This window comes from Callionymus lyra, chromosome 6 (assembly GCF_982586985.1).
Source record: "Callionymus lyra chromosome 6, fCalLyr1.hap1.1, whole genome shotgun sequence".
Classification (NCBI taxonomy): domain Eukaryota; kingdom Metazoa; phylum Chordata; class Actinopteri; order Syngnathiformes; family Callionymidae; genus Callionymus; species Callionymus lyra.
The window spans coordinates 34,975,543-35,003,437 of record NC_141823.1 but is presented as its reverse complement, the minus strand read 5'-3'; the positions used below and the strand labels follow the sequence as shown (position 1 = coordinate 35,003,437).

General features: G+C 37.2%; 1 protein-coding gene across 2 annotated transcripts; it reads right to left on the bottom strand.

Moving 5' to 3' along the window:
• Nucleotides 1–1,808: 1,808 nt before the first annotated feature.
• On the bottom strand, nt 1,809–27,889 carry myom2b (myomesin 2b). 2 transcript variants are annotated; one of them, XM_087792966.1, is made up of 39 exons: nt 27,732–27,889; nt 26,147–26,253; nt 24,716–24,773; nt 24,060–24,214; nt 23,565–23,651; nt 22,463–22,551; nt 21,986–22,036; nt 21,739–21,903; nt 21,287–21,448; nt 21,071–21,212; nt 20,364–20,563; nt 19,792–19,845; nt 19,570–19,697; nt 19,127–19,310; nt 18,884–19,058; nt 18,690–18,811; nt 18,419–18,606; nt 18,233–18,359; nt 17,850–18,028; nt 16,678–16,792; nt 15,865–16,027; nt 15,517–15,623; nt 14,818–14,862; nt 14,369–14,505; nt 14,120–14,264; nt 13,001–13,063; nt 12,843–12,910; nt 12,559–12,672; nt 12,363–12,450; nt 12,003–12,041; nt 11,363–11,468; nt 10,815–10,881; nt 10,399–10,495; nt 9,870–9,906; nt 9,120–9,142; nt 8,995–9,050; nt 8,838–8,927; nt 2,380–2,505; nt 1,809–2,090 (listed from the first exon to the last, which is right to left on the bottom strand). In XM_087792966.1, the coding sequence occupies exons 2-39, from the start codon at nt 26,227–26,229 to the stop codon at nt 1,881–1,883; spliced, it is 4,245 nt and encodes a 1,414-aa protein (XP_087649092.1). In that variant the 5' UTR covers nt 26,230–26,253; nt 27,732–27,889; the 3' UTR covers nt 1,809–1,880. The 2 variants fall into 2 exon arrangements, with proteins under 2 accessions (XP_087649092.1, XP_087649091.1); XM_087792965.1 differs by having other exon boundaries at nt 26,147–26,250.
• Nucleotides 27,890–27,895: the final 6 nt, after the last annotated feature.

The window sequence follows — 27,895 nt, the reverse complement described above, 5'->3', positions numbered from 1 at the left end:
ACATCCCATCCAGGCCGATGACGGTTGTGTCATCTGCAAACTTGAGGAGTTTGACAACAGAGTGTTCAGAGGTGCAGTCATTGGTGTAGAGGGAGAAGAGCAGTGGTGACAGGACGCATCCCTGGGGGGCGCCGGTGCTGATTGTCAGTGTGGTGGAGGAGACCTCTCCCAGTCTCACCTGCTGGCTCCTGCCTGTCAGGAATACATTTTTTTAATGTTTTTTATTTCCATGTATCAGTGTGAGGTGGATGAATGTTCTTCTATCCATAATAATTTAATTAACTGGACCTTATACACTGCTATCAACCCTAAATAAAATCTTCATATTGGTTACAATAACTTAAGACTGTCTGTCATGAAGATTTTGGACTGGAGTTTCAAGAATTAATTTGAAAGTCTTTATGGAGCAATTCCCCCGAAACTTTTACTTGGGGTTAGGGTTAACGTCATTACAGCTCTCTCCCCCACAGCATCATCACAGCAGAAACCATGTTGAACCTGTGCTGAATCCCATTGTAGGCAGCAAAGCTCCGATGGTATGCTTATTGCTTACTTTGAGGGTAAATCAACATTTTATAAAAGTTTATTTGAAAAATGAGTGAAAGACAGACACGTGTAAGCATGTAAGCTCTTGTTTTCTGCTAATCACTACAATGGAACTCTCAATAATTTCATGATGATTTTATTCCAACTAAATAGTATACAGTCCTTGTTCTCACTAAACATAAAAGTGTAGCTTGTGTCAGAGGTCATGTGCGCTTCATTGGAAACCCCAGTGGTGTGTTCCAAACCGCACACTTCTGCACTTATACTTAATATTTTGAGTACACGAGTGCTTCACACTGAGCAGTGTGCAAAAATGTAGTGCGCTACGTGCACTCAATTGGGGCAATCAAACGGCCGCCATCTTATTGACATAGTTGTCACTTAACGGAAGAAACGTAATTGACGACACGTCTTCGGAGCAGATACTGGCGTAAATGTCTCAAGAATATTTTTTTTAAACTACAAAACAAAAATAATCACACAATTAAACAACTTAATAACTTGCGATAGGGTTCCAATGGCCGGTTGCAATCAGTGTTAAAAAGTAGTTGAAGAAGAATCTGTCAAGTAGTTTCCAGTAAGTACGTAGCAACAGTGTTTGATTTGAGACAGCACTTCCCTGTCGAAATGTGCACACTGCACAAGTAAGATCAATGTCTTACCAAGAACTGTAAAGCACTGCACTTAGAGAAATGCACGATTTGACACAGGTGCATTTAATTGATCTACCTCTGTAAGGGATGGATTCAGTTCTTGATGAAGTCAACTTTCAAAGCCAAAAAGCAGTGAGTACAAAACCTTACAGCTTTCATGTACAGATGAGGGATAGTGAGTATATTGGTAGAAGGATGCTGGGTGTGGAACTGCCAGGTGGAGGTCTAGAGGAAGACCAAAGAGAAGGTTTATGGATATAGTGAAATATGACATGAAGTTAGTTGGTGTGAAAGAGGGGGATACAGAGAACAGGGTAAAATGGAGGAGGTTGAATTGAAGGGAGCAGCCGAAAAGAAAAGAAGAAGAAGAAGCTATAGAGTCAGAGAGACAAGAGTTGCTCTAGAAGGAACGAACAATGCGAGTAGCATTAGATTTGCTTACGGGGCAAAAAAGAAACTGATTTGTCAATTGGTCTGTGAGAAAGGTTTTTAATGTTCTTTTATGGAAGGTTTTAATTATCTCCAACTTTTTTTTATTTAGAGCTCTCGACAAAAAAACAACCTTTTCAATTTCATCTTTATTCCACAATTACTTAATTTAGTACAAGTGAATTTCATCATGGAGGTTTTTCTTTCATTTCATTTTCATCTGCTTGTTTTTTTTACAAGGAGACCTTTTGTTTACTTCCTCCTTGTTGGGGTAGGGCTCTTCATTCCTCTTCCAGGAGCTGCCTTGGGAGGAACGGGGCTGGCGGCAGACGGGGCGGGGGCAGAGGCAGGCTGCATCTTGGACTGAGGGATTTCAATGGGGAGTTTGGGGGGGATAATTGTTTTGGGGGTCAGAGTGGGCTTGGCTTCAGGGATTTTCTCGCCGTGGCGATACACGCTGACCTGAGGGATGAGAGTAGAGCATAGCACGTTCAACAATCCACACAAAAGTCACGCTGCAGTGATGCCCAATCAGCTCGATCCTATTCATTTAGAAAAGCAGCATAACTTGAATAGTAGAAAAAACGAATTGATCTCATCAACAGAGAACATTCTGAGAGGGTTCGGAGAGGGCTTGGAAACCTTGAGTCTTCATCTAACCCTCAGAACAAATACACCTTGAGCACCAGATGTTGTTTGTAAACGTCTTTGAGTAAATCTGCCCATTTGATAGACTTCTTGTGTCACTTACCACTATATCCACGGACTCTCCGCCATATTTGTTCTGAACGATCATGGTATATCTGCCAGAGTCCTCCATGGATACACCCTTGATAGTCAGGCTGGCAAACCTGCCCTGGTCAAGGGAAACCACATACTAAAAGGGGAAAAGGAAGATGGGAAAATTATGAAAAGGAATTTGTGAATGGTGGTATTTGACAAGTGTCTTAATTCCTATTTGTAAAAGCAAAACAAATGTTGTGCAGCTAACAAATTAGTTAGCTGCTTCTTACTCAGTTGCCATTTCCTTTTAGTAATAAAGATTTTTTGTACGTTTACTTTCAAAAGCAATGAAGCAGGTTAATGCAGCACAGAAGTAGCTAAAAGCATATTAGCAGATGGTGGCTAAATCGAATTATGAAAGGAAGATTCTGATTAAATAATCCAGCCACTTCAAGAACCAAATGTTTCAGCGCTTTTAGTGTGGGATGAACAATGTCAGCCTTCATAATGAGAGACTACATTTTGCATCATAGTGATTATGCAAGTTCTCAACATGAATGCATCAGCTTTAAGGTGAAATGAACACAGAATGCCATGATTGTCGGCAAAAGACAGCTGCCAAAAAAAAAGAATACTTTTCATTTGTCTACCGCTTTATCCCGGGGTTTGGGTTGCGGAGAGACTGGAGCCTATCCCAGTATCGTAGGGCGAGAGGCAGGGGACACCCTGGACAGGGCACACAAAGACAGACAACCATTCACACCAACACTCATACCTATGGACAATTTCCCAAAGTTCTCAATCAACCTCTGTATGTTTTTGGACTGTGGGAGGAAACCGGAGTACCCGGAGTTAACCCATGCAACATGGGGAGAACATACAAACTCCACAAAGAAAGGTTGTCTCGGCCTGGAATTTTTTTTGTGAGGTGACTGAGCTAACCACTGTGCCAACGTGCGCCCATACTTCCATCTTAATTATGTAAATTAAATATTTTTTTAAAAGTGCAAAAAACTTATCTAGTTGTTCATTGCCTCACAATATGAAATACAACTGCTTTGATTGTATTTCAAATTGATTCATAAAGATATCAATTTGTTTGATTTTCTATTTTTCTTTTGTTGATACATTTATAAAAAGATTTTAGAACTTCTCAAACTTAAGGAACAATTATTTAACTGACAAAGTCTTCTTACAACAACCCTCCAGCTTGCTAGTTATGAAGACTCCGATTTGCACTCCACATTAGGAACACAGGGATCTCTGATCATTTCCCAGCTGGAATTGCAATTGAAGAGGGCTTTGTTTTGTCACCCAGAAAATAGAACTATGGGATCGATTTGGAATCCGAGCAAAAATGGTTCATAAAAAAGTAGATTTGTAAGAGATAGTGTATTAATATAGTGTATTAAGATTAGCCAATTTAAAATAGATAACCGTAGATGTGCGACTCTAAATGAGACAATGATAGTACTGTCCATGTTCTGTATTGTCGTCAGCAGCACCAAGTTCCTGGGGGTGCACATCACAGATGACCTCAGCTGGACACTTCACACCACCTCCCTGGTGAAGAAAGCTCAGCAGTGCCTGCACCTTCGACAGAGGGACCATTGAGAGCCTTTTGACCAGCAGCATCTACATCTGGTGGGGGAACTGCAAGTCCTCCGACTGGAAGTCTCTGCAGAGAGTGGTGAGGACCGCGGAGAAGATCATCGGGACACCACTCCCCCCCCCCCCCCCATCTTTGCAAAAACACGCTGTCTGAACAGGGCCCACAGAATTCTGTCTGACCCCACCCACCCCCTCTATGGACTGTTCTCTCTCCTGGTGTCTGGCAGAAGGTTCCGCAGCATCCACTGCAGAACAGAAAGATTTAGAAAAAGCTTCTTCCCTCTGACCATCAGACTGTTGAATGAAAATATGCCTTGAGCTATGCACCATTTAAAATATCATGTATTTATTCTATTTATAACATATTATCACTATTGTTAACTTATTTGTATTCATTCTTTATATACATTAATTATTATATGCAATATTTATAATGTTATTTATTTATTCTGTTTATACTATATATATATATATACTATTTATATATACATCTCTCTGCTGTGTTTAACGGTTGCCAAGCAACACATTTTGTTGCCTGTTTCACTGATGTGTTTTCTGTGCAATGACAATAAAAGAAAGTCTAAAGTCTAAAGTATTGCTTTGAGAGGAACATAAACAAGAAGCCATCTTTCTATGAGCTGAAGTGCAATACTGTGAAATATTTTGAATTTATAAAAAATAGCAAATAATCCATACAAAGCTGATTAATGTACTTGATTAAACCCATTCACTTGCCCAGAAGAACATTGTGAGGGAGGTGAAATGTGAGGATGGCTTAACTCTCTCTGTTGAAACACTAGACATTCCTTAAAGTAGGGTTTATATTCTTCAAAATGTCACCAGGTTACTGGATGTAAATAAATAATGGGCCTCTGTGACAGAGGCCATGTACAAGTGGTTGAGATCATTGTTTTACTTCTTGAGCTAAACGGTTGGTTGAACTTTCAAAGGCATCACTCGTGTAAAAGTAATTGTTTGGGCAGGTGAAATATGAGAAACAGCAATTGCTTCTTCAGGCATAGATTTATTTTTCCTGTGGCCTTATTTAAGAACTGCAGATTAAACAGAATAAAGGTTCATGATTTTCAAAACTTTGAAAAAACATGTGATGAAGATGTCCTTGGCTGTTACACTTTGATCCTAATAAGCACCATTTAGATCTCCTTAATTTTCCAGTTAGCACACTTCCAAGGCAGTGCTCCAATCATTCCATGGGATAAAGGTTGATTTTAAGGACATGAATATATCCACAAATGGAGAACGATGTATGTTTTAATGCATGTTTCTAAGACGCTCTAAATGCTATAACCAATTCATACTTGATAATGTCTCACATAGATTTAATTAATGAGGGATTTAACAGGCATGGTCACTTGAAATTATTACTCGTGGTCACTTAACCAGGCAGGTACATTTACTGTAACAAGTAAAAAATGACCAATCATGCTGCTAGAAAACACCCTTGAACACAGTTAAAAGTTTGTTTATAGTTGAAACGTTGATGTCAGATTATTTAGGTTTAAAAATGGTTTTCTACTCTGACATGTAAATATTTCAAATTATTAAAAAGGTACATACAATTATATAGATAAAAAGGTCTCATTTTTGGATCAGCTTCCTGAGTCTGTGATGTTGACCGGAGACCAGTTGACCACAGAGATCCCATCAATGTTATTTGTCCGAACTGTTTTCGGGTGTGTGTTCTCTGGTGAAAATCTCTGGAGGTAAACTGCAATTTTAGTAAAGGTGGATAAAGGTGATTATTATTGAAAATATATTGATTATTAAAAAAATTATAATAAAAAGTAAATAAACTTTTTTTTTATTTTTTATTTTTTTATTGCAAATCTTTCTGGAAAACAATTCTGGAATTGTATGTGTGACCATCGTTTGTTTTATGGTTTATATTTCAATATTATGTGTGCTAAATTAGCTCAGATAGCATGCAATATTCATGCAGTTTGTACATTCTGTGCATTCTAGCCCTAATGTGATCTCTACATCAAGCAAACAAGAATCAAATTGAGAGTAAGGCTCAGACAACAGCCACAAACTATGAATATACTAGTGGCTTTAATCCAAAATATGGAAACTTAAGTAAGAAAGTGATGATGACATGAGTAGGATTTTACTGATTTAAGAGACAAAATAACTTGCGTGAAAACGTATGAATGTAACTTTGTCATGTTTCAAACTAAAAGGATAAATATAGTTAAAGATTTGGCTGTTATAAATCAAAGACATCAATAGAGTAAAGACATCAATTTCCGAGTTCTGAGAGTCCAAAAAGGGTTCAAGTGGTACCAAGTCCTCTGCCAAGAGTCAAGTGAACCAAAACAAACTATGAAATTAAAGAGCATGGGGGAACCTTTTAAGACACAACTGTTTGCATTTTCATCAACATTTGTTGAAGGGCTGCAATCTAGATAGACCTGACCCACTCTTAACAGCCTTCTTAGCGAACAAATGCTCACTGAATGAGCCTCATCAGAAAATCCTGCATATACACTATGAGTTTATACTACTACATTGACTAAACGATCTGATTGAAAGAAACACGCCAAATGTGTAAACTCTTTTTTTTTAAACTAGTTGAAGGAATGAATCAATAGGAGGATGACAAATTTAAAGACATAATCCTCCTGGACCTGGATTTTTTTTAAACCTTAATCTACAAAGTCATTAGGAACCACAGGATGCTGGAGCTGTTAAAAGCAACTCTGGGGACAGTCTTTAGCTTAATACTGGTTGGCAAGTAGGTCATGTGAGTGACAAAACTCTTTATCCATCTAGAAGAATGTTGACTATATGTACCAACTATGAAGATGGATGGTTTGCAGCATCGCTGGGTGAAAGTCCTGGTTAAGCTGGTTAACCCATCCTTTTGAGAAGCCAAATGTGAAGTTAGGTATGGAGTACAATCTCAGCTGTGCATCCAGGGAAAAATATATTGTGAGAACTATTTAGGTCATCCAGGCTACTTGCCGGACCCACTCTAACAATGGTCTTACAGTCAACATCTGAAAAGAGCGAGTGTCTCTTGATTAATGTACAAAGCTTGGAGAATGACGTCAGATCTGGTCTTGGTCAGCTGCCTCTAAATAAGTCACAACAATTACAAATGATGTTGCACAATGAGGTGGTTGATTTCCTGCGACAAAATAAACCTTTTGTAATTGAAAAAAATCATAGATTCTGATCAAGCTGCGGTCTTCCAAGTGAGACTGGGTGTCTCCTCACCATTGTGGTGGTGAAACTGGCCATGTGTGATGCATAAAACCTGGGACTGGTCTTTCAAACCAACGATGAGGAAGTCTGAACATGCAAGGACCGTGGCTCCAGATCTCCTTGATCCCTATTTGTGTGATCAGACTTTGTTGATAAACCCTCAATAAGAACCGGCAGAAAGTTCAGAAGAGTCGGAAGAAGGGTTTTGAGCTCCTGTACTCATTTTAGTTTTCGCTGTCAATCTTATTGCAGCTGCCTCTGAATGAATCACCCATACTATTGGAATCACACAGGTCTCAGATCTCGCTCTGTCTGTAGTAGCACACACTCCTCAAATATGCCGAGCCCCTCCCTCCCCGGAGAATCATCCGACTTGGAGTCTTAATCCTCTCTGGCAGGGAAAACACAGTGCTCCTAAAATTGGGGAAAACCAGGGAAGGAAAGTTACTATAACAGTGTGCTTAATCATGATTTTAGGGTACCAAGGAGCCTGGAAACTTGTCAGGTCTCAAACGTACAGCTACTGCAATGAAAAAACTGACCTGCTCATTCCCAAAATGGCTGCGCATGTCTCCATTTACATGGCTAGAATGGATAACTGATATGGAATCAGAGAACGTTGGTGCAAACAAATTTATGTGGATTCTTGATCCCAGGAATAGATTTGCTAGCCATTGGGCATGGAAATATATTGCAAAATGTAAACTTGCTGATGTAAGGAATGTTTGAAGTTTGTTAAAGAAACGCCTTCCCTTGTCAGCCTAAAAATGAGGATGCTGATCTCCCTTGAGCTGCTCATCTCAACCCATATTGTCATTTCCATCGTACATCTATGTGATTACAAACTTTTGCTAACAGATAAAATGTAAATAATGTATATATTTTTTTAAGTAAACAAACATTTGCATGACTTGCATGCAAAAGTGAGAAAAAGAAAAACGTTTCCAAAGACCAGGATGGGATAAATGTATTCATGTCTTACCTGCATCATATTATTATTTTACAACATTAAGATGAATATTCTTTATTTTAGTTATTTTGCTAACAGAAAAACAACCATCAAAAACTTTAACTTCTTTGGCAGTGGTAATAAATAATTGCATTTCAAACAGTTACCAGCTAAATGACCATCACTGCAGTGATCCATCTACCAATACTACCTGGGCACTGCGAGCAATACTTGGTCAGGGACAAAGGCTACTATACTGTATAAGCAACATAACAACATAACTCTTGCTCATATAGCCTGTAGCCATGTGACTGATTGTTTCATTATCAGTCCTGTCAAGTCTTGTTTAAAAAATTAAGTCATAAAACGATAATGGGCTGCAACTCAGAGCCTTGAGAGACTCAGTAGAAAGTAAGACTTAATTGTTATAAACCCTTGCATGCACAATGTGAGTGGACAACGTTTCAGATGTTCTCTTCAATATGCAAGATTCTACAGTGGTCAATTGTATGCCATACTATTCACTATTGGTTAAAAAACAAAAACATCATAATGCGAGAAACATTACATTTTATATCATATCATATTAGCAAATGTTATAGTCATTCTATTACATTTTATTTCAAAACATTTGTGAAAGAAATTGAGTGAGTAGTTTAAATAAAAAGACCTTTGAAGCTCAAAAATGCAGCTCTCACCTGATCATCTGGTTCGACTTCTGCTCCGCACCTTAGCCAGGACACTTGAGGTTTGGGGTCTCCACACACGGTACATGTCAAACTCAAGGTCTAAATTTCCAAAGTAGAAAAGGAACTGAGCACACAGTCGGATTTAGAGACATTGGTTTTATATTACCTTCTTCTCCATGATGGTGACCACATCAGGGAGGCCTCCAACCACCTTACCACGGTCTTAGAAGGATCAAAGGACAGTTTTAGTAGATGTTTAATATAAGACACAATTAAAGAAAAAGTACTCACTCTTTTCAGCATAGGCCTCAGCTCTAATGAAATGAAAAAAAATGTTTAGAGCTATAAATTGTCACAGACAAATCATCTTTATATTCTATAAGACTCAACCATTACTCCAAGATGGCGCCACATGAGGTCGCCCTGGTATTGCTGTACGCTTTGTTTTGTTGCACATATGGACCTAAACAAATTCCTAATGGCAATATAAAGAATTCATATTCTGAACCTGTATGTAGAGATGTTGATTTGATTTAGTTTTAGTTACCTGGGTTCACACACTTTCAAGTGCTAACATACAATTTAGATCTGCTCGATGGCTAGTCAGAAATAATTGTGGGTTAAAATTGAAGTAGTCACTATTTTTTTGGGTGAAAATTGTTTTTTGATAATGACTGCCCGAGTGAGATCTTTCGAAGCAAAACAGAAAGCTCAGGGCACGGCCACAGGACCAAATGGCCGGCACCCATGTTGCTGTTTAATCATAGGTGCAATCCAGGCACAACTTTTTAAAATCTGTTTCTAAAATTTGTTTGAATTTTGTTGTTAATTTCTGATTTGGCTGAAACCATGAATGCCCCATAAAATCTTTTTACCTGACAACAATAAAACGGTTGTGCCTCAATAATTACCTATTATGGACTGCTGTGAAAAATAGTAATGATAAATTTAAGAACATATTTGTAGAAATGATTATTATATATAACTTACACTTGTACATCCTAGAAAAGATCAGATCAGATCACAATAATGGTTTCTTACTTGAGTTTCTGGAACTCTGTATATGCTTGCTGGTACACTGAAAAAAATAGAATCAAGGTTAGCTTTCATTTTCATCAATTTACACTTCTGGGTAAATATCTAACAGCCCTGAGTCTAAAACAGTCAATATAAAAATAAACAAGTATAACAAGAAACCTTAAAGAATTAAACACAATTTTAACATTCATGAACCACAATGTATTTACAAATCATTCATATGAAATAACAGTATGTTTCATGAATATAGTTTAAAAACTAGGAAAACATGTTCTACTTCATGGTTCAATTTATAGTTTGACTATGACCCAAAGTTGTCCAGCTCTGTTCTAAATGGAAATATTTTGATATGAAGAAGAAAAAAAAACATCAAGACTGTATCTTCCTTTCATCCGTCCAATAATGAAATCCACACACACTTCGCACCAAATTTAAAGCAATATTTGGCCATAAATCTGCTTCATCATCAAAAGATCAAGACTGTTTCTGGTATGAGAATTGAAGTTTGAAATGCATAAACTAAGTTACTTACCACTTCCACTGAGGTCCAGTTTGCGTTTGTGTGTGTTTTCTGGGTCTGTTATCACAATAGAGTACATTCCCTGATCCTTCTCCGTCGGCTCGATTACCTATGCAACAAGGCATTAGATCTATGAGACAACCTAAAAACCATATATTTACCCGGCTGTATATTTTATACATTTTCCACTTTGCATTAAGTTACATCCATTATGACCACCGGTTTATCTTTTCATGTTATTCAATTACAGTAACAGAAGACAGAAGAAGCACTGGATGAATTTTCTTCATCTGCCTTTTCCTTATAGACGTAGGACTTTATTTTTTCTTTTTCTTTCTATTTTTCTGGTATCACCTCTGTTATATTAAATTTGCTGTTTATAATCCAGGTAAGAAACACGGAGAGGTAAAAGGCACACAAGTTAATACCTCCATTGTTGCCATAGCAGGGGTTCCTCCTATCATGGTCTTGTCACTGTGGGAGAGCTTCGTCTCACTATGAAGAGAGGACCAAAGGTTATGTAGTATTTATCTGTGAGTGGGTGAAGGCTGTTAAGAAGGTAATGGAAAATCATATTTACATGTCAGTTACACTGAGGGACATCACATTCAATCTGTTATAATTCTTCACTCACCACTGACATCTAGTCATGAAAAGTAACTTTTAGTTTTGAAAAATAAATTTCATATGGATAAATTATTGTTATTGATTTTTGTCTTCTTGTAAAAATGTGCATTGTCTTTCCAAATCAGCTTGCTCAACTTGATGGCACAATGTGAAAATAAAAGTGTTTTGTCTTTTACAAGACATGGCAATTATACTTCAAATCCCAGGTAATGAAAATGCTTTTTGACAAAACACATTTGATAATATGGCTCATTGTTTTTGTCTCAGTTTTTTAACCCTGATATCTCAGGGTCAGAAGACCCTGAAAACAAATGTGTTTGTGGTAGCACTGAGTGAAGTTCCATCTCACCCATGACACCAAGTGATGTTCATCTCTCCAGTGTAGTACTTCATGTGACACTGCAGCTGGATTCCTGTCGCTGTGCAGTTAATCACAAGCTCAGCGGCACTCGCACCTGAAGAGAGAAGAGGGTGGGAAAGGAATTCTGGCAGTCACCTTGTCTATTTTCCACTTCAATTGTTTTTCCACAATTTAGCTACAAATTAGCCAAATTAACGCTGACCTTCAACTCAGTGCTGGAGAGAACACATTAGCTGGAACGCCCTGAGTGCAGGTTTATGCTTTTCATTCAATTATAAATTCCAAGCAGCTAAAAGGAGATTAAATCCTGAGAGTGTAACCATGAGTTCCCATTATCACATGAGCGTCACTGCCTCCATGACGGTTGCAGAGCTGTCAAGTGACTCTCCCTTGAAATTTGAGTAAGATGCTCCTTCACGTTGTCACTGGCAGCAGCTCAGTGGAATTCTAAAAGTGATTTCACCCTAAGATGGAACAACAGCTGGATGCTTCTAGCATGACAATGCCTTCCACAAATGGATACTTTTCTGTGTTGTGTTAGGATTGTGAAACAGAAACACGTCATCCCCTTCTGAATCTCCGCACACAACAGTGTGATTTGGACTTAGTAAGTAAGAGCTGTGCCTACCAGCCAGTTGGGTGAGCTTGTTTATGGCATCCTCGAAAACTACAAAACAAGAGAAGACATGGTTCATTAACAAAAATCTGAAATTACACCACTGCCCTCTAGCGGCAATATTAGACTATATCAAAGCAACGATGCTTTAAATTTCAAAATGCAACATTGTGTCGTTGAATTTTCTATTAACTTTATCACATAAAATCACATTATAAACATTGATTTAATTCATTTAAATTCATTTTATATTTTAATTAGCACATATGGACGTCTTATTTTAGGCCCCATTTACAGGAATAAAAGCTGCCACACAAGAGGTAAGTCAATATATATACAGTATATATATATACTGTATATATTTGTATAAACCTTTTCCTGAAACGTCAATCTGGCTCATATCTTTTCCTCTGTCATCGCTGATGGTGGCCTTATAAATTCCACAGGTGTTCAATGAAAACTAAAGAGAGCAAAATATAGAAATGATTAAATATTGGTTTTAATGAGCAGTTCACAAATGCCACATTCAGTTGAAGTTTCTGAATACAACTTGGGTATAAGAATGTACCTGTTTGATTGGCAGTTTGCAGACTCCAGATCCCAGGTCAGGCTTTACATCAGGGATAATTTCTGTGTCTTCTTTAAACCAATGGAACTCAGATTCCTTCTTCAAGTTAGCAACCTTAAAGAGACGGTATTGCAGTGAAAATTATTTTTTAAATTAATGTTCATTTTTATGTTTCTGAAGTGTCGGTTTATCTCAGCAGTAGATTTCTAGATTGGTCGTTAAAACTTGATTATGACTCGTCTGAGAGAGCAAACTCAACACTAATAGAACTTGCTTGTGCTTACCTTGCACACCAAAGTGACAGAGCAGTCCTCACCAACTAGAAGTGACAAGAACTCACTGAAATGGGGACCTATGATAGATGGAAGAAGGCAGCGATTGAAATGTGAAGCGACTGGATTTCAAAATCCTTGTTCAAGAAGATGAAGAGTGTTTCACTAACCCTCCTTGACCCGGATGTACTCTCTTCTCTGGTAGTCGGCTTCAGCCAGGGCTGCCTTAAAGGCTGCAAGAACACACACAAACACACACAAACATAAACAGAATAATTAGGAGATTAAAGTGTTGCCAGAGTTGCTTAAGGTTTCTACAGTGTATTAGCAGACTAATGGTCTTCCTTGAGGGAAGACTCATAATTTAAGAAAACTAGCATTTGTAAAAAAAGTCATTCAGTCATTAATGCTTTAAACTTTCCTATTAATCAACTGCATACATTTCCATAATTCCTCATAATACCCAGACAGAGCGGCAGAGCTCAGCGGGAAGACTTTAACTGTCTAGTAAATGAAAGTCAGCTCAAAGTCTATCCCTGAACGAGACACTGAATCACTAATTGCCTCTGGTGCTGTCAAACCACCACCATGACCCAATTTCCACCAGGTAGAAATGGTTCAGAAATGTTCTTCCTTTAAATCCATGGATAACATAGGTACCATCCCTGATCACCATCACACATGGATTATTCATAACATGAACTCAAAAATGTGTATGTAAATGCATATTCATTAACAGCATAGTGTTTTATAATTTATTTTATCTTCCCAGAGCTGACCACTTCCATTAAAATACAATAATACAACAACATTTGTGCCTGTAAGGATTAACAAATAGAATAATGAGAAGATGGATTTCTGAAGGATTTACCAGGAAATAGGAAACTGTTTTTTATCAACCTTAAGATGAACATGACAACCATCCTAGGATTGTTATTAACACAAATGTGTTGTATATGCTGTTAACATATTCATCAAAGACAACAGAAAATAAGCCTAAACATATCATGCCTTCTAGTGTAAAGTTGACATGTGTTAGTGTCTGTACTGGAAATGAACTAATATATTAAGGTTAAAAAATTGCTTGTACTGTTTCAATTATGATGTGTAATTTCTTTCATACGTTGAAATATATATTCTTCGTTAATATTGTTTCCTTTTTAAATTAAAAAAACAAGAAATTGAAAATCCTATCACAACAGGCAGTATTAAAACAGGGCTGTAATGCCTCAATATGGCATGTAAGAGTTATGTCATGTGACAGGTGTGAATCCAACTGACTCATTTACCATCTCCAATCAGAACGAGAGAGCTCTGGCCCTTGCCTCCTCCATCAGTGACCTGGCAGGTGAAAGTTCCCTCGTTCTCCTCGGTGAAATGGTCCATGGTGAATTCAATGATTCCTGTAGACACGTCATGGCCCATACTGTTGGGCTGCCCAAAGAGTTATTCAAACTATTATCACGCTACATTTACCACAGAAAGAACAAGACTGCCAAAAAAAAGACCATTCTTATACATTTGGTAAGATATCTTACATCAGCTCCTGACAGCTCCTTGTTATTTGCAAAGAACTTGTAGGTGACATTAGAAGAAATCTCCTCAGCCTGCAGCCAGAATCTCATCCTGCCTCTTTCCAAGATCTTATAGGCCAACTCTGACTTCAATGGGATGACTGGAGGAGGAGAGGGAAGACAGGAAAGGACATATTTGTGCTTGAATATAAAGCAAGGACACAGTTTGAACACACACACATGTCTATGTTGGGGGAGGAAGTTAAATGCAAATGAAACACAGAAAAAATGTGAAGCAGGTGATGCAAAAGAAGGTAATGCTTTTTTCTGGATCAAATGAAAAGAGAAATGAAATTCTGAAAGCTCGTTCAAAGAGTTTCAGAACAAAGCGGAGTGACAGCATGAAAAAAGGAGATGCCACAGAGTGCTGGTTAAGGTTCACAATTCGAAATGTAAAGAACGGGGGACAGTACCTGGGTGTCTGATGTCGTAGCTGAGAGCTAGCATTTTTGTCAACTCTGAAACAGAAAGACAGTCATTTTTTCTCAAACGGTATACAGAACACGGTTCAAATGTCATGTTTGGTTGGGGGGGGCGGTCACATTCAACTTGTTATCAGGCGAAAACAGTGGCAAAATAGGAAGCAACAAATATGAATATCAATGTACAGCCTGGAAGCAAAGTGGTGCAACATTTAGACAAAGCTGTGAAATTCATGGCCAAATAAGAAAAAATAACCCTGTCTATAACAATCAAGTGGTAAAATATGTGTGTGCGGCTTCTTTCTGAGACATGCCAAAAACAATGAAGGTAATTTAGAGATGAATTGTAAACTTCTAACTTTGTCTTTTTTTTTTAGACTTTTCAGAAATAGCCTCTATTGTCATATATGCTATATACTTGGGATATTAAGCATTTTAATTTAATATAGAGGAAACTAAAAGTAAACACTTCAACTTCAACTGCACACAGGATAATTAATTGGTTTATTATTTCACAACTTGATACTCTTATAGCTAAAATTGATAATTAACACCATAATAAGCTACTTTAGACATTCATCACGTTTATCATTAGATATCTCTTAATTTAACTTTTTGCCATTAAATATGTTATTTTTCTGTAGCCTGAATGAATAAAATAACTACAGGAACGATGCTGCCAATCTTTACCTTCAGAAGTGATTGAGTAGCTGGATGAAACTCCCTCTGTGTTTGTGACAGAGACGGAAAATGTGCCAAAGTCTTCTTTACCTGGGTTTTTGAAGATGAGCTTGGATCTACAAAAACAGGTTTTGCAGTTATAAACAGAGATAAAAGATAAGATAAAAATGTTTAAATGTTTGCGTGTGTGTGTGTGTGTGTGTGTGTGTGTGTGTGTGTGTGTGTGTGTGTGTGTGTGTGTGTGTGTGTGTGTGTGTGTGTGTGTGTGTGTGTGTGTGTGTGTGTGTGTGTGTGTGTGTGTGTGTGTGTGTGTGTGTGTGTGTGTGTGTGTGTGTGTGTGTGTGTGTGTGTCCTTACTGGCTTCCTTCAGTCTTAATCACGTGTCCTTTAGAGAAGTCTGTAATGACTTTGTAATCTTTCTTCCAAATGAACTGAGATTCATCATTCAGTTGGCAAGACTCAAAGGCCAAAACAATGTCACCTGACTTCTCATCGACAGTGCAAGACACTTCTTGGGATCCTTGAAAATAGATGCAAAACATCAATTACATTTGCTCTTTAGCTTGTCTTTTCTGTCAAAGACTCTATCTAAATTTCTTTCCGAATCTCAATCAAGAACTACGGATCTGGTCAGCAGGACTCACAATGCAATTGATAAACATTTGTCAATCAAAAGAATTGGCAAAGGAGTCCTTGTGTCCCGAATGAAATGCATGTGGCTAGATACATAAAGAATTCCTTGGAAAAGTGGATGATCATGTGTATGTCGGTGTTTTCCATGGAGGGACGTGGAGGACAACTACTTATTTGTAATAATAAAACCTGGATTTCTGCTGTTTTGACCGGATGGATTCCTGGTGTGTCGCAAAGTTTGACAACTGACCACAATCTGTGATGGAATGCGTCCGGCTGACAACACTTAGACTCAAGCATTGATCAGGCTTGGACACAAACTGGATGCCTGGAACTTGAAGTTTATCTATCTAACAATGAGACTGCTCAACAAAAAGTTTTCTGAACATTTCTTTTCATCTATTCTATAAAAGCTCAACAATCACTATTCTGCTGCCAAGTACTCCCAAAATAAAAGGACTTAACGTTGGAGTATTGGGACATTGAAATTCAAAAGGGAGCCCTTTAGAGTATAAATTAATAATCTCCAAGTGGTACCTGACACAGCCTTGGCAACAACGGTGTCTGAGGACATTGAGGCCATACCAATTCCTCCAGCGTTGACGGCTCGCACTCTGAACATGTAAGAAGCACCAGCCTCCAGACCTGTTACCTGGGATAACAGGACAAAGGTATTTGAGGAAATACACGTAAGTCATAGTATGACTGTAGAGAGAGACAAACAACACTGCCTTCAATTAAAAATAGCCCTGATACAAAAAGCCAAATTTGCAAATTTTTATTGCAATAATACTAATATTCATATTAATATTTATATTAATGCTTTTCTTTTTAGGGTTAATAATCTTTATTAACACATCATCAATTATCTTCATAAAATGGTATAAGTGAATATTGTAAATTACAGATGTCCGACCTAGCAGTGTGTATTTGCGAGAGTCAGCTGAACACTTTTTAAAATTATATTTTATTTTAAGAATTATGAAACAGTAATGTTTCTGGTCTGCTCATGTAGTAAATTTCCACGGCCACACACATACGGGGCATTTTGTCAAAATAGAATTGTCAGCTGTGCTTGGAAGATGTCATCGTGCATTTGACTAACCTTCGCTTGCGGTTGAGAAATTATATGTGGTGACTTCATTTTTACCAAAATAAACATGCATTTTTCGAATCATGTAGGAAATGTTCATAACTGTAGTTCTTAAGTTTCTCAACTAGATGGCAACGTTCACTGTTTGAGTGTGTTCGTTGGCATGGGGACAGGCTGTCTCATGAAAATAGATAATAAAAGCACCGAAAGAACAAATATTATGACTTTGAGTGTTAAAATATTATTATTTAATTAATCAATTACCAAGTGATCGATTGAGGGTCCAGAAGCTGAAGAAAATCGAGCTGGAAGTATTATTGAACAATGAACGATAATGATTTGAAGAACTGCCTCGGTCTTACAGGATACTCACAGGTAGCCATGGCCTGTTTGCTCCTTGTTAATAAAGATTTACTTTTTGGTTTATGCTGTCTGGTGGCTAAGCTAAAGAACTACAGTTATGAACATTTACTATGTGGTTCTGAAAAAATAATTTGGTAAAACTAAAAATAACTACTTTGTCATCATTCCTAGAGAAGGCATGAAACAACAACTACGAAGGTTAAATTATGAATAGATTTCCAGATATTTTTTGATCAACTCTACTAAAACTGACCTTGTGAAAGCGGTGGCTGACGGCTTTCTCATTGGAGGTAGTCCACAGAGAGCTTCCTTCCTTGGCATACTCCACATGGTAGCCGGTAATTTCTCCACAACCTTCGTAAAGGGGTTTCTTCCATTCAACAACCAATGAATCGCCCCTCACCTCACAGAAAGTTAAGTCATAGGCTGGACCTGTGGGCAACGAAGACAAGACCTTGAAAATGACTCAGCTTATATTACTATCTTCTATTTCTGTTGAAGTTGTATATTTTGTCACATGGAGAGTCATTTTGTTCTCATTGTTAGGGCAATATAAAAAAAGATTTGAATGATATATATTAATGATAGCACTAAATGGAAAAAACTATAATAATGACATTCATACACACGTCACACCTGGCTCAGGCATAGTCCAGGTTTCACATGTGAAGTCTGCGGAGTGTTTGGAAGCTGGTCCAAGACCAGCTAGGTTTGCCGCATATACCTGGAACTGATAGACTGCTCCCTCTGTCAACCCCTCCACCTGACAATGCCATAATTTAGTCGTGAAACGGGTAAAAAAGAAAAGCAAAGGTTTCTGACCTTGTAAACTCTCTCAGCCACAGAAGGAATATGGACCTCCCTCCATACACTAGTCCCACTACGTCTCTTGTCCACGTAGTATTCTTTCACACTCGCACCTCCAGAGTGAAGTGGCTTCTTCCAGTTCAGCACCATTGACTGTCCATCACAGCTTAGCAAAGCAACATCGTAGGGTGCAGAGGGAGATGCTGGGGAGAGGGAGAATGTTTAAAAGAGCATTGAAATTCACTATCCAAAATAAAATAATATAAAACTATTGATAAATACTGACTCAGTGCAGCCTTGACAGACAGAGGGGAAGATTCCTGTGATTCATCACTGAGACCAATTTCATTGATGGCCTGGACTCTAAAGACGTAGGTTTCTCCCGTCTTTAGACCGCTCACAACAAACCTGAAGACATAGCAACATAAATCCACGTGGTAAGTACTGTTGTCTCATGTGTGTGTGTTGTGTATTGTGTACTTAGTGTTCTTGTGGGGTTTGTGGTTGGCTGAAGTCCAGTCTTTCGAGCCCTTGACACACTGATCAATGTAGTAGCCAATAAGATTGTTTGGTTCTTTGGGAGGAGCCCACTGAATAAGGACAGAGGTGTCAGTTTCTCTTGTGGAAATCACCTGACCCGGGGCGGATGGAACACCTAGAACCAGAACCAGGAAAGAAAATCAATAGTGGACTAATCAGAATGCAGCTATTTTAAAAGATAACCTTTCAGTTCCTGGGTTTGGATGGGGCTGGTGGGCTCTGAGGGCTGGCTGTTACCATACATGTTTGCAGACAAAACTCTGAACTTGTACTCTTTTCCCTCAGCCAGGTCAAAGACGGCATAGCGGGGGGATCGGATCGGGACCTGAGTGTTGACGCGCTGCCATGCCTCACTGTCAGCAAGGGTCTGCAGACAAAGTTAAAAAGAATTTGCGCTAATTAATCCCAAATGTTGTATAAAATTGGTGTTACCGAGTATCATTAGAGGTAACCCAGCACCCAAACATATGTACATACTTATTATTATTAGCACTACAACGAAACACTAACTGTAAATTGAAATGTATCTTATAACATCTAATTACAATAACATCTAAAAGCTTTTACTATGCTAAACATAAGTTTTGTCCATTTTAATATATATTATTATTGTTATTATTTCTTACTTTTTCAATGTAATACCACATCGGAGCCTTGCTGTGATATGCAGGAGCTTTCCAGCTCAAAACCACATATGTCCTGTCAGTCTCAGATGCATGTATTCCTGAAGGGGAACCTGGGGGCTTTCCATCGCCTGTACAAATTGGTGATAACACACAAACTTCACAAATTAGTGTCCGCCATTCTTTGTTATGTTTTTGTATCCTATTAACATGATTGTCACTTGCCTTCAACTTCATCATGGTAAGATACAACATCCAGTTTTCCTCCCAGTTTTTTGGCTACACAAAGAGATAAGCAATGTGATCATTCATTTAAAAGACAGAATACATAGTGCATCAATAGCGTCTCCCAACGGCCATTTATTGCATTGCATACGTTTAAAAAAATATTTCTGTGTAAAATTGGTAACTTTTCAAACACCGATGTTAACACTTCATGTCAATTACTTATAATCAAATAATATATGAGATAGTTGTTACGGTAATCCAGTTGAGTCTTTTCAATTTCATATGCATATATATATAACATTGTTTCAAAAAGTATTTAAAAGGATCGAAACTGTTAATCTAAGAGTTGTTATCTAGATAATAAGTTTCAATGTGATTTTATAATACAATCCAATATTTATAATTATAAGTACTAAGGATAATTTCATAATGTCAGGAAAGCCTCACATAAAATAAGCATAAAAAACGTTTTAAACTATTTTCCATCTCTTTCATAAAATCACACACATGAAACTATGCTAGATGTTGCTTTAAATATATTCTACTTTTTGTATTCCAGCCCAACTCACCGTGGAGCCTCTCAAACTCTGTGGGGTCCAGGGCAGCGATGGGCTCTGACATGCGGGATGCTTTGCTAATTCCATGGGAATTGACTGCTCTGACTCTGAAGTAGTACGAGTGTCCTTCAAAGAGTCCAGACACCGGGTATTTACAGATCTTAATCGGGTGATCGTTGCACTGAGTCCAGTTTTCCGTCCCGACCTCACACCTTAAAAAGAAAAAATAAACAGTAAGAAAGACAAACCTATGTATTACATTTTTATTGAGTTTCAAATTCTTTCAAATGTTTCATGCCATCTTAAAAATTAGTAATCACAGCTCATTTTTTTAGAAGTTTAAAATAAGCTAAAATAAAACATGGCTGAAAATGTGTGTTTTACTGACACTTTGGTTAGTAAATTAGGACATTATATACAGTATATTCTCATCTAGAAAAGGCTTTGTTGTTTTTTTTGGCATGTCAAATAATTTTCTGTTTGACTACACATACATTCAGTTAAATGGAAACTATTCATTAAAATACACACCTTTACAATATTAAAATTAAGTAAGATTTGAAAGTATATTTGTTATTTTAGATTATTTTGTTTTTCAATTATGTGTTGTATTTTTACTATTATATATTTTTGTCCTTCAAAAAAAGAGTGCGATTGGAAGATTGCAGAGAATTACTTTTTTCTATTTATCAATGAGCAAAGGTGGTGGAGAGTCATACTTGTCAACAAAGTATCCCAGGATGGGACCCTCTGTGGTTGTGTTTGGGGGCTTCCATGACACAATGACGTAATCTCTGTTGGCATCGTGGATCTTGATGTCCATAGGAGCACCAGGAGCATTGGGCACAGGGGCAGGTCCATCTGCAGAAGACATGATATTAAAACTATTCTAAATGATAAGTGCAATCAATTAAAGCTTTTTTGTTCAATCTTACCAGCGACAGAGACAAAAGCACTGTGTTCTGCGGTTCCTCCTTTCGTGACCATGCGAAGAATGTACAAGCCTTCATCGTCCTTGTAGAGGTTGGGGAGAGTCAGAGTTGAGAAGCCTCTGCCGGTTTCAATTTTTACCCATTTGGAATCAGACAAGCGGGTGTCTTAAAACAGAACAAAGAGTAGTAACACATGATCATACTTTTTTATAAGGTAAATTTGATTTGAAACGATTTATAATTTACAGTCATGTGATGTGCTTTGAAAGAGATTGAATGTCCCGAAACAAAGTCATATTTTAATCAGTTAGCCTTCATTAAAACTAATACCTCCATAATTAAAAAGCATCACTGCCTCTGGCTGCAAATGTTTTGCGGGATACTTGACAGGTTTCGTATATAACCAGGAATTAAAAAGTAATTAAGAGAGGTGTCATGAATTAAAAGTGGATTACCGTCTCTGTACCACTGAGCCTCTGGCTGCAGGTTGGCCAGGTTTGGGCTCAGAGTCATGGTGGCGCTCAGGTTTACTGATTCTCCTTCAGTTGCAAAGACTGGGCCAAATTTTTCCACAAAAGTGATGTTGATTTTGGTGTAATGGATCTTGGGAAGCATGGCAGCTGAGAGGTCGAAGACAGAAGGATTTTAGGATTTACATCATTGCTTCACTGTTGACACAGAAATAAATGCCATGAAACATACGTGTGAATGGCATCCATCCATATGGGCACATCTCTTCCTCCTGCTTGTATCCTGCAAACATGTTCAACAGTTCATTTATATAAGTATATAAGCTTTACACACAATATGAACACTATAAAATGAAACACTACTCATCATTTGAAGCAAAGATTTGTCAAATTCAATCATGCGAGGGTCATAAACAATACACCACAGGCTGAACATAATTCATATTTATTGAGCAGCCTGTAAGTGGCCCAACTTTAGGAAACTTCAGTTTCAATGTAACCTAAATCTGTAGTCTAATTTTATCATAACATTTCTCGGTTGTTGAATAATATGCATGATTGCCACTGGATTGACACTCATGACCTAGAGTATGAATGCCAAACTTAAGGCATATTGACCCCCAAAATGAACATAGTGTAAAAAAAATTAAAGCATATAAATATTTGTGTAGAAAAGATCATTGATCATGTTAGAAACAGAAAGACTCACTCTTAACGATAACTGAAGCCTGGGTGGAAGCCTGTCCATGGATGTTGCCAGCCACAACGGTGTACTGGGCTGTGTCATCAGTGGAGCATCTGGTGCAAAAAAACATGAATAGTCAAAACGTGTTTGTGTGTGTTTTGTGTGTTTTGTCAATGGTAAGGGTGCACCTCCACCATTTGTTAAAACTTCAATTTAAACGTCTACCATATGTAATACATATTGAATAAGTTTCCCCAACTGTAATAATAATCCACCTGAATCTCTATCTACTCCTTCCCAAGTCCTTTGTCTTATTTGGAGTTTAAATGTATTTTTGATTATCCTTCGTCACTTACTTATTTATGTTTGTTATTCCTATTTATTTCCTTTCCTTCAGTCTTAAATTACTGTATAGCAAACTTACACACCTGATTCGCCAGTGCCATGAAGGTATTTCAGCTCTCTTTCTCTCTATAATGTTTTAATGAAAGAGACGACACACTGAACAACATTAGAAAACAGAATATTAAGGTCAAGTCACATTAATAAAATGTTGACTTAGGATGTAATTATTGGATAAAAAAGAGCATATTGTATTTAAAACAATTCGAAGAGTTTGTTAAGCCGATTCAACAATTTGGTCAGCTAGGTTCTTGGCTGAAGCTTCTGTCAGTATCAGAGTGAGGCGAGTGGAAGGCGGTCGGACACTGAAGGAATCCTAGAGTATCAAGTAGCACCGAGGTCAGCAGAACAGCTGAGCTTTTGGAGACTGGAGATGGAAAGAGATATATTCAACCAGCAACTACAGTCAGGTGACGCTAACGTTAGTGCTCCACTTCATTATCAGGGATTTGAATAGATCTTTAGTTTTTTGTTATTTTTACAGCAACTACTCAATCAAGCTTGAGTAAATCTTCAAAGGAATGTGTTAAATATGTTAAAAGCTTCTCCTTAGGCTATAGCATAGGACTGAGACTGGTGTAAATGATTGAACACATAAACATGCAATGGGTAATTGGAATGGGACTTTTGAAGCAAAATGTCTCATTACATTCTTTAATATTGTTGTTATAAACAACATCACACAGTAAGCATTTGTATTCATCTGCATTGATGTTCATGTCACCTGGGGATCTCCAGGGTGTTGATTCCACCTTTTGTTTCAACCAGGTAGTTACCAGAGGAGATGTCGAGGATGACTCCATCTTTGTACCTGAGGAATAATGTCAGTCAAGAAAGTGCTATTAAAATGAAAACGTTTTTTTTTACCGTAGAGTTAATAACAGGTTGTGTTATGACCCGGTAGACTTTTATATGAGATACAAGAAAAGAGACAAAACAGGACAGACTGAATTGGACTTAAACAAATGGAAATATTGAATTCAACTTTACAGTTAACATTGCTAAATCTGAAAAATTGTGCTTTTGCATAACATTTTGTAACAACAAAACAAAACATAAAAATAAAACATTAAATAAATAAACATTAAAAAAATAAAAAACATTAAAAACAATATATTGGACAGTAGTGACCAGGAAGTTTGTATCCACTAAGTGCATGAAATGAGGTTAAAAAAAAAATATACAGTATATAGAAAGTATATAAATATAGTTTCCTTACCATTTAACAATTGGCATGGGGAATCCATCAACACTGCAGAAGAGCTTCAGGGGAGTGTGTTCAAAAACAGTGTGTGACCTGAGTCTGCCAACAAAGGTTGGTCCCCGAATCATCGGCCCCTCGCGCACATATTTGTCAGATATCTTCATGTTGACCTGTATAAGGAAAAGTTTTTTAGCAAACAAAAGTACGCTTTTAAACTGTTGAGTACGGAACCGTCTGTGAGAAAACCATCACGCCGCAGTGAAGATAATAACTACGTGGCCTTATTGCCCATGTGCAAACAGCAGCGATACAGATCACTCTTAGTCGTGGGCCAGAAGGGAATTCTTAAAGGAACCACAATTTCTATTCTAGTATCTGGCTTTCTTAGAAAAAATAAATAACATGTATGTCTGATACAATGTGCTAACTCTCACTTTACTTCCAGGTTCTTCATCTATAATAATCATCTATACTAAAATATGACGATTGTTGCTTGTATGTCCACTAAAATGAAGGAATGGCCTGAATTATTAAACTCGAAAAAGTGACTTAAAAAAAGGTCAGATCAATCCCTGAATTTAATGTTACTTAATTGTTATTTGAAACAAACGTACACAACCCAAAACCGTTAATAGAGGTTATTTATTAACGTAATATTTTAGGATTCTTACCACTTCCTGAATCCTGGCTTTTGATTTGTACTCATATCTGTCGACCATCTCTTCTGAGCTTTAAAAAGGAAAAAAAAATATTACATTTGTGTCTGTGTGTAATTGTACTATAATTTAAGAGTTTGTTTTTGTTTTTTTCTCTTTTTACGGTGTATTAGCAGCAGCTTAAATTATAAGGGCAGCTGGTTTTGTGCATCTGTCAGCAGCACAACAGTTGTCAGGGTAAAATATATTCATTTTTGCTTTCATATGAAACTTCATAATACTTTGGAGGGTTTAAAGCTTAACCATTATATACTGGATATTATGTGTGTGAAGTCAAATTATCAAGATTAGAGTTTTAAAAAAAGAACATTTTTCCACACACCTCTGATCTACACTATAAATGACATTAGAGATATATTCGTTACACTCGCAAGTTTGTGAGGTTGACCTGGAATATTTAAACCAGGATTGTCTTACTAATGTTTACCTCTAAAGCTTACACACAAGAAGCAACTGGACCTATTTTTTCAGTTGTGTTGAGTTGTACACAACTATATAAAAATGTAAGGTTCTACTTTGTGATCATGTTCTGAGACAGGTGCTTTACAAATATACTTACTTACTTACTTACTTACTACTTGAACAAGCTATTTTTATAAGTGGGATGGGTGATCGACACTTTGAGCAAGAATTTGCAATCAAAGTTCTAAACGCCTTTTTTCTGACTCTCTCCTCCCACTTATAAGAATAAACCAACAGTAAATATATTTTTTTATATTTAAAAATGTCTAGATATAGCAGAAGTTTGTTTTTCACACTGCAAAAAATTAAATCTATCTATCTACCTTCCTAAAGGCAGTTCAGAGGTCAGAACATGACAAACTAAAGGTTTATGTGCTAACCATGGATAAATATGATATAGTTGACGTATGATGGCACAGAAAACTTATATTTAGAAAAACAGCGTCTATAAAAACAATCCCACATACACATTCACCACAAGAGACTTCATAAACCTGACACAATCAAACACTTCAGTAAGAAACATAAGGCCATTATAGTTAGTTTGGATGGTTAAAAACCTTAATTCTACAGCAGTTAATAAAATAAAAGGAGAAGCTGCTTGGTAATGGAGGTCAGTTTGCAACATAACTCAACTGCAAATTTGGTCAGATGGAAAAGAGAAGAGGAAGAGAATAAAAAGCAAGAATTTTCATGAAGATATTTTGTTGAGGACAACAGCAGAACATTCATAAAAAGACAGGACAGAACAAATACTTCATGTCAACATGTAAGTTGATAAAATAGGTTATTTAGAGGTTAGAATGTGGAAAACAGCTGAGGAATACACATTTAGCTGAAAGTGAAATATATTAATAATATGAATCATCTAATATTAGTAACACCTGTAATGGTTATTAAATGATTTAGTACGGAGGAGTGTACCTGCTGTACTCGTTCACCACATATTTGCTCTGTTTGTGATGATAATGGTGGTCATAACTTCCACGTTTCATCCACATCGACATGGTAACTCGGTAGATACTGACCTGCTGTTCAGTAACAAATACACACTAGCAAGGTCACAAAAGACAGTTTATGTCAAGCATGAATATAGAGAATTAGAGTAAAAAAAAGAGTGAGAGACCAGACAAATCAAAGACATGAAAAAAGAGGGTTTAGAAAAGAGATATGTATTCCTAAAGACCATATTCCTCTTCAATACCATTCAAAAATAGCAGTTACAGACAACAATATGTCTGCATGTGCAGTATGGCCTTCCACTAAAAGAGAATCCCTTCAGGGTTCACAACACAGACTCATAAAAACAGAGAGACGGCGCCACAATAATAAGGCAACATTGCAAAAAGAAGGCACATACACACACAAACTTTTCACTGACGTGGTGAATGTTAATGTGTAATGATGAATGTCAACAAAAATAACTAATGTGAGTACAGCAGCAATGGTATGACAAAGTATTTAAATATACTACAGTATGCATTAGAAAAGAGCTTTGACAAATGATAAAGGTTTTATAAAGATTTGTTTTGTCGAAATGAAATCCCATTTTGATTAATATGAATGAATAGAATGTCAATTTCTGTCTAAATCAACCATGAATAGGATGAAGTGACAGTTAAATAGAAATCTCCAGATGAATATAAATAAATAAATAAGAAAAGTAGTAGAAGCAATTGTAAAGTTGGATAACAACCATTGAAGTGTAAAATATAGAAGAAACATTGTAATACCATTAAAAGAGCATTGCATCAAAAACAAAACATTGTATTGCATAATACCTACATCACTTTTGGTCTACTGAGACCTGAAATAAGGTCAAGGGGAACTTGACCTCTGTCCATGAAACATATCAAGATATGCAACACTGGCAAAGAGGGTCAGATGTCCACGTCTTCAAAAAAAAACACTGCACAGATTGAAGTCATCAACGTTGTCACTTCAAGTGCTCCAAAACTGCCAATCTCACTGACAGACGTGCTGTGACAAACTAACCCTCTGGGATAAGACGTTTAATCCCCAACAAGCATATGAATGCTCTAATTAAAGATTTATGTTGGATAAAATACTTTAAAAAGACGAAAATGTTTATTGTTTACTAGTTCTATTTATAGACCAATTGAAACAATTGCTTGAAAAACACTAGTCAAACTAATAGATCCATTATTTAACAGTGGCAAAACAAAGAAGTGAAAAACGAACAACTATTAAAAGCATTAACAGATAATTGGCACACATGGAACTTGGCATAGTTACATGTTCATAATTCTAAATTTAGCAAGGTAATTATTGTCAGTGTACAAATGATCTGGCATATTCAAAATACATGGTCCTAAGCTGAAAAACAAGTCAAACACCATTAACAAGCAACATCAGTCATCGCCATGCTGAGCCCTAATCTTCTCACTCATCCATCGCTCTGAGCCCACATGCTGCTCTGCGTTTATTCAAAGATTGACTATGAAAACGAGGACACAAAAATTATATATATATTTAAAGTCAGACTCACCCCTTGAGATTTCCTTTGCAGCAACTTTGGTTGTCAGTTGGAATCCACAGGGAGTCAGCCCGAACCAAGGACCAGGCCAACAAAACCACCACCCTTCTCCGGACGACCCCCACCTGCTTCGCCTGGAGGCCTTAAAAGGAGACAGTGCTGCCTATATATAACAA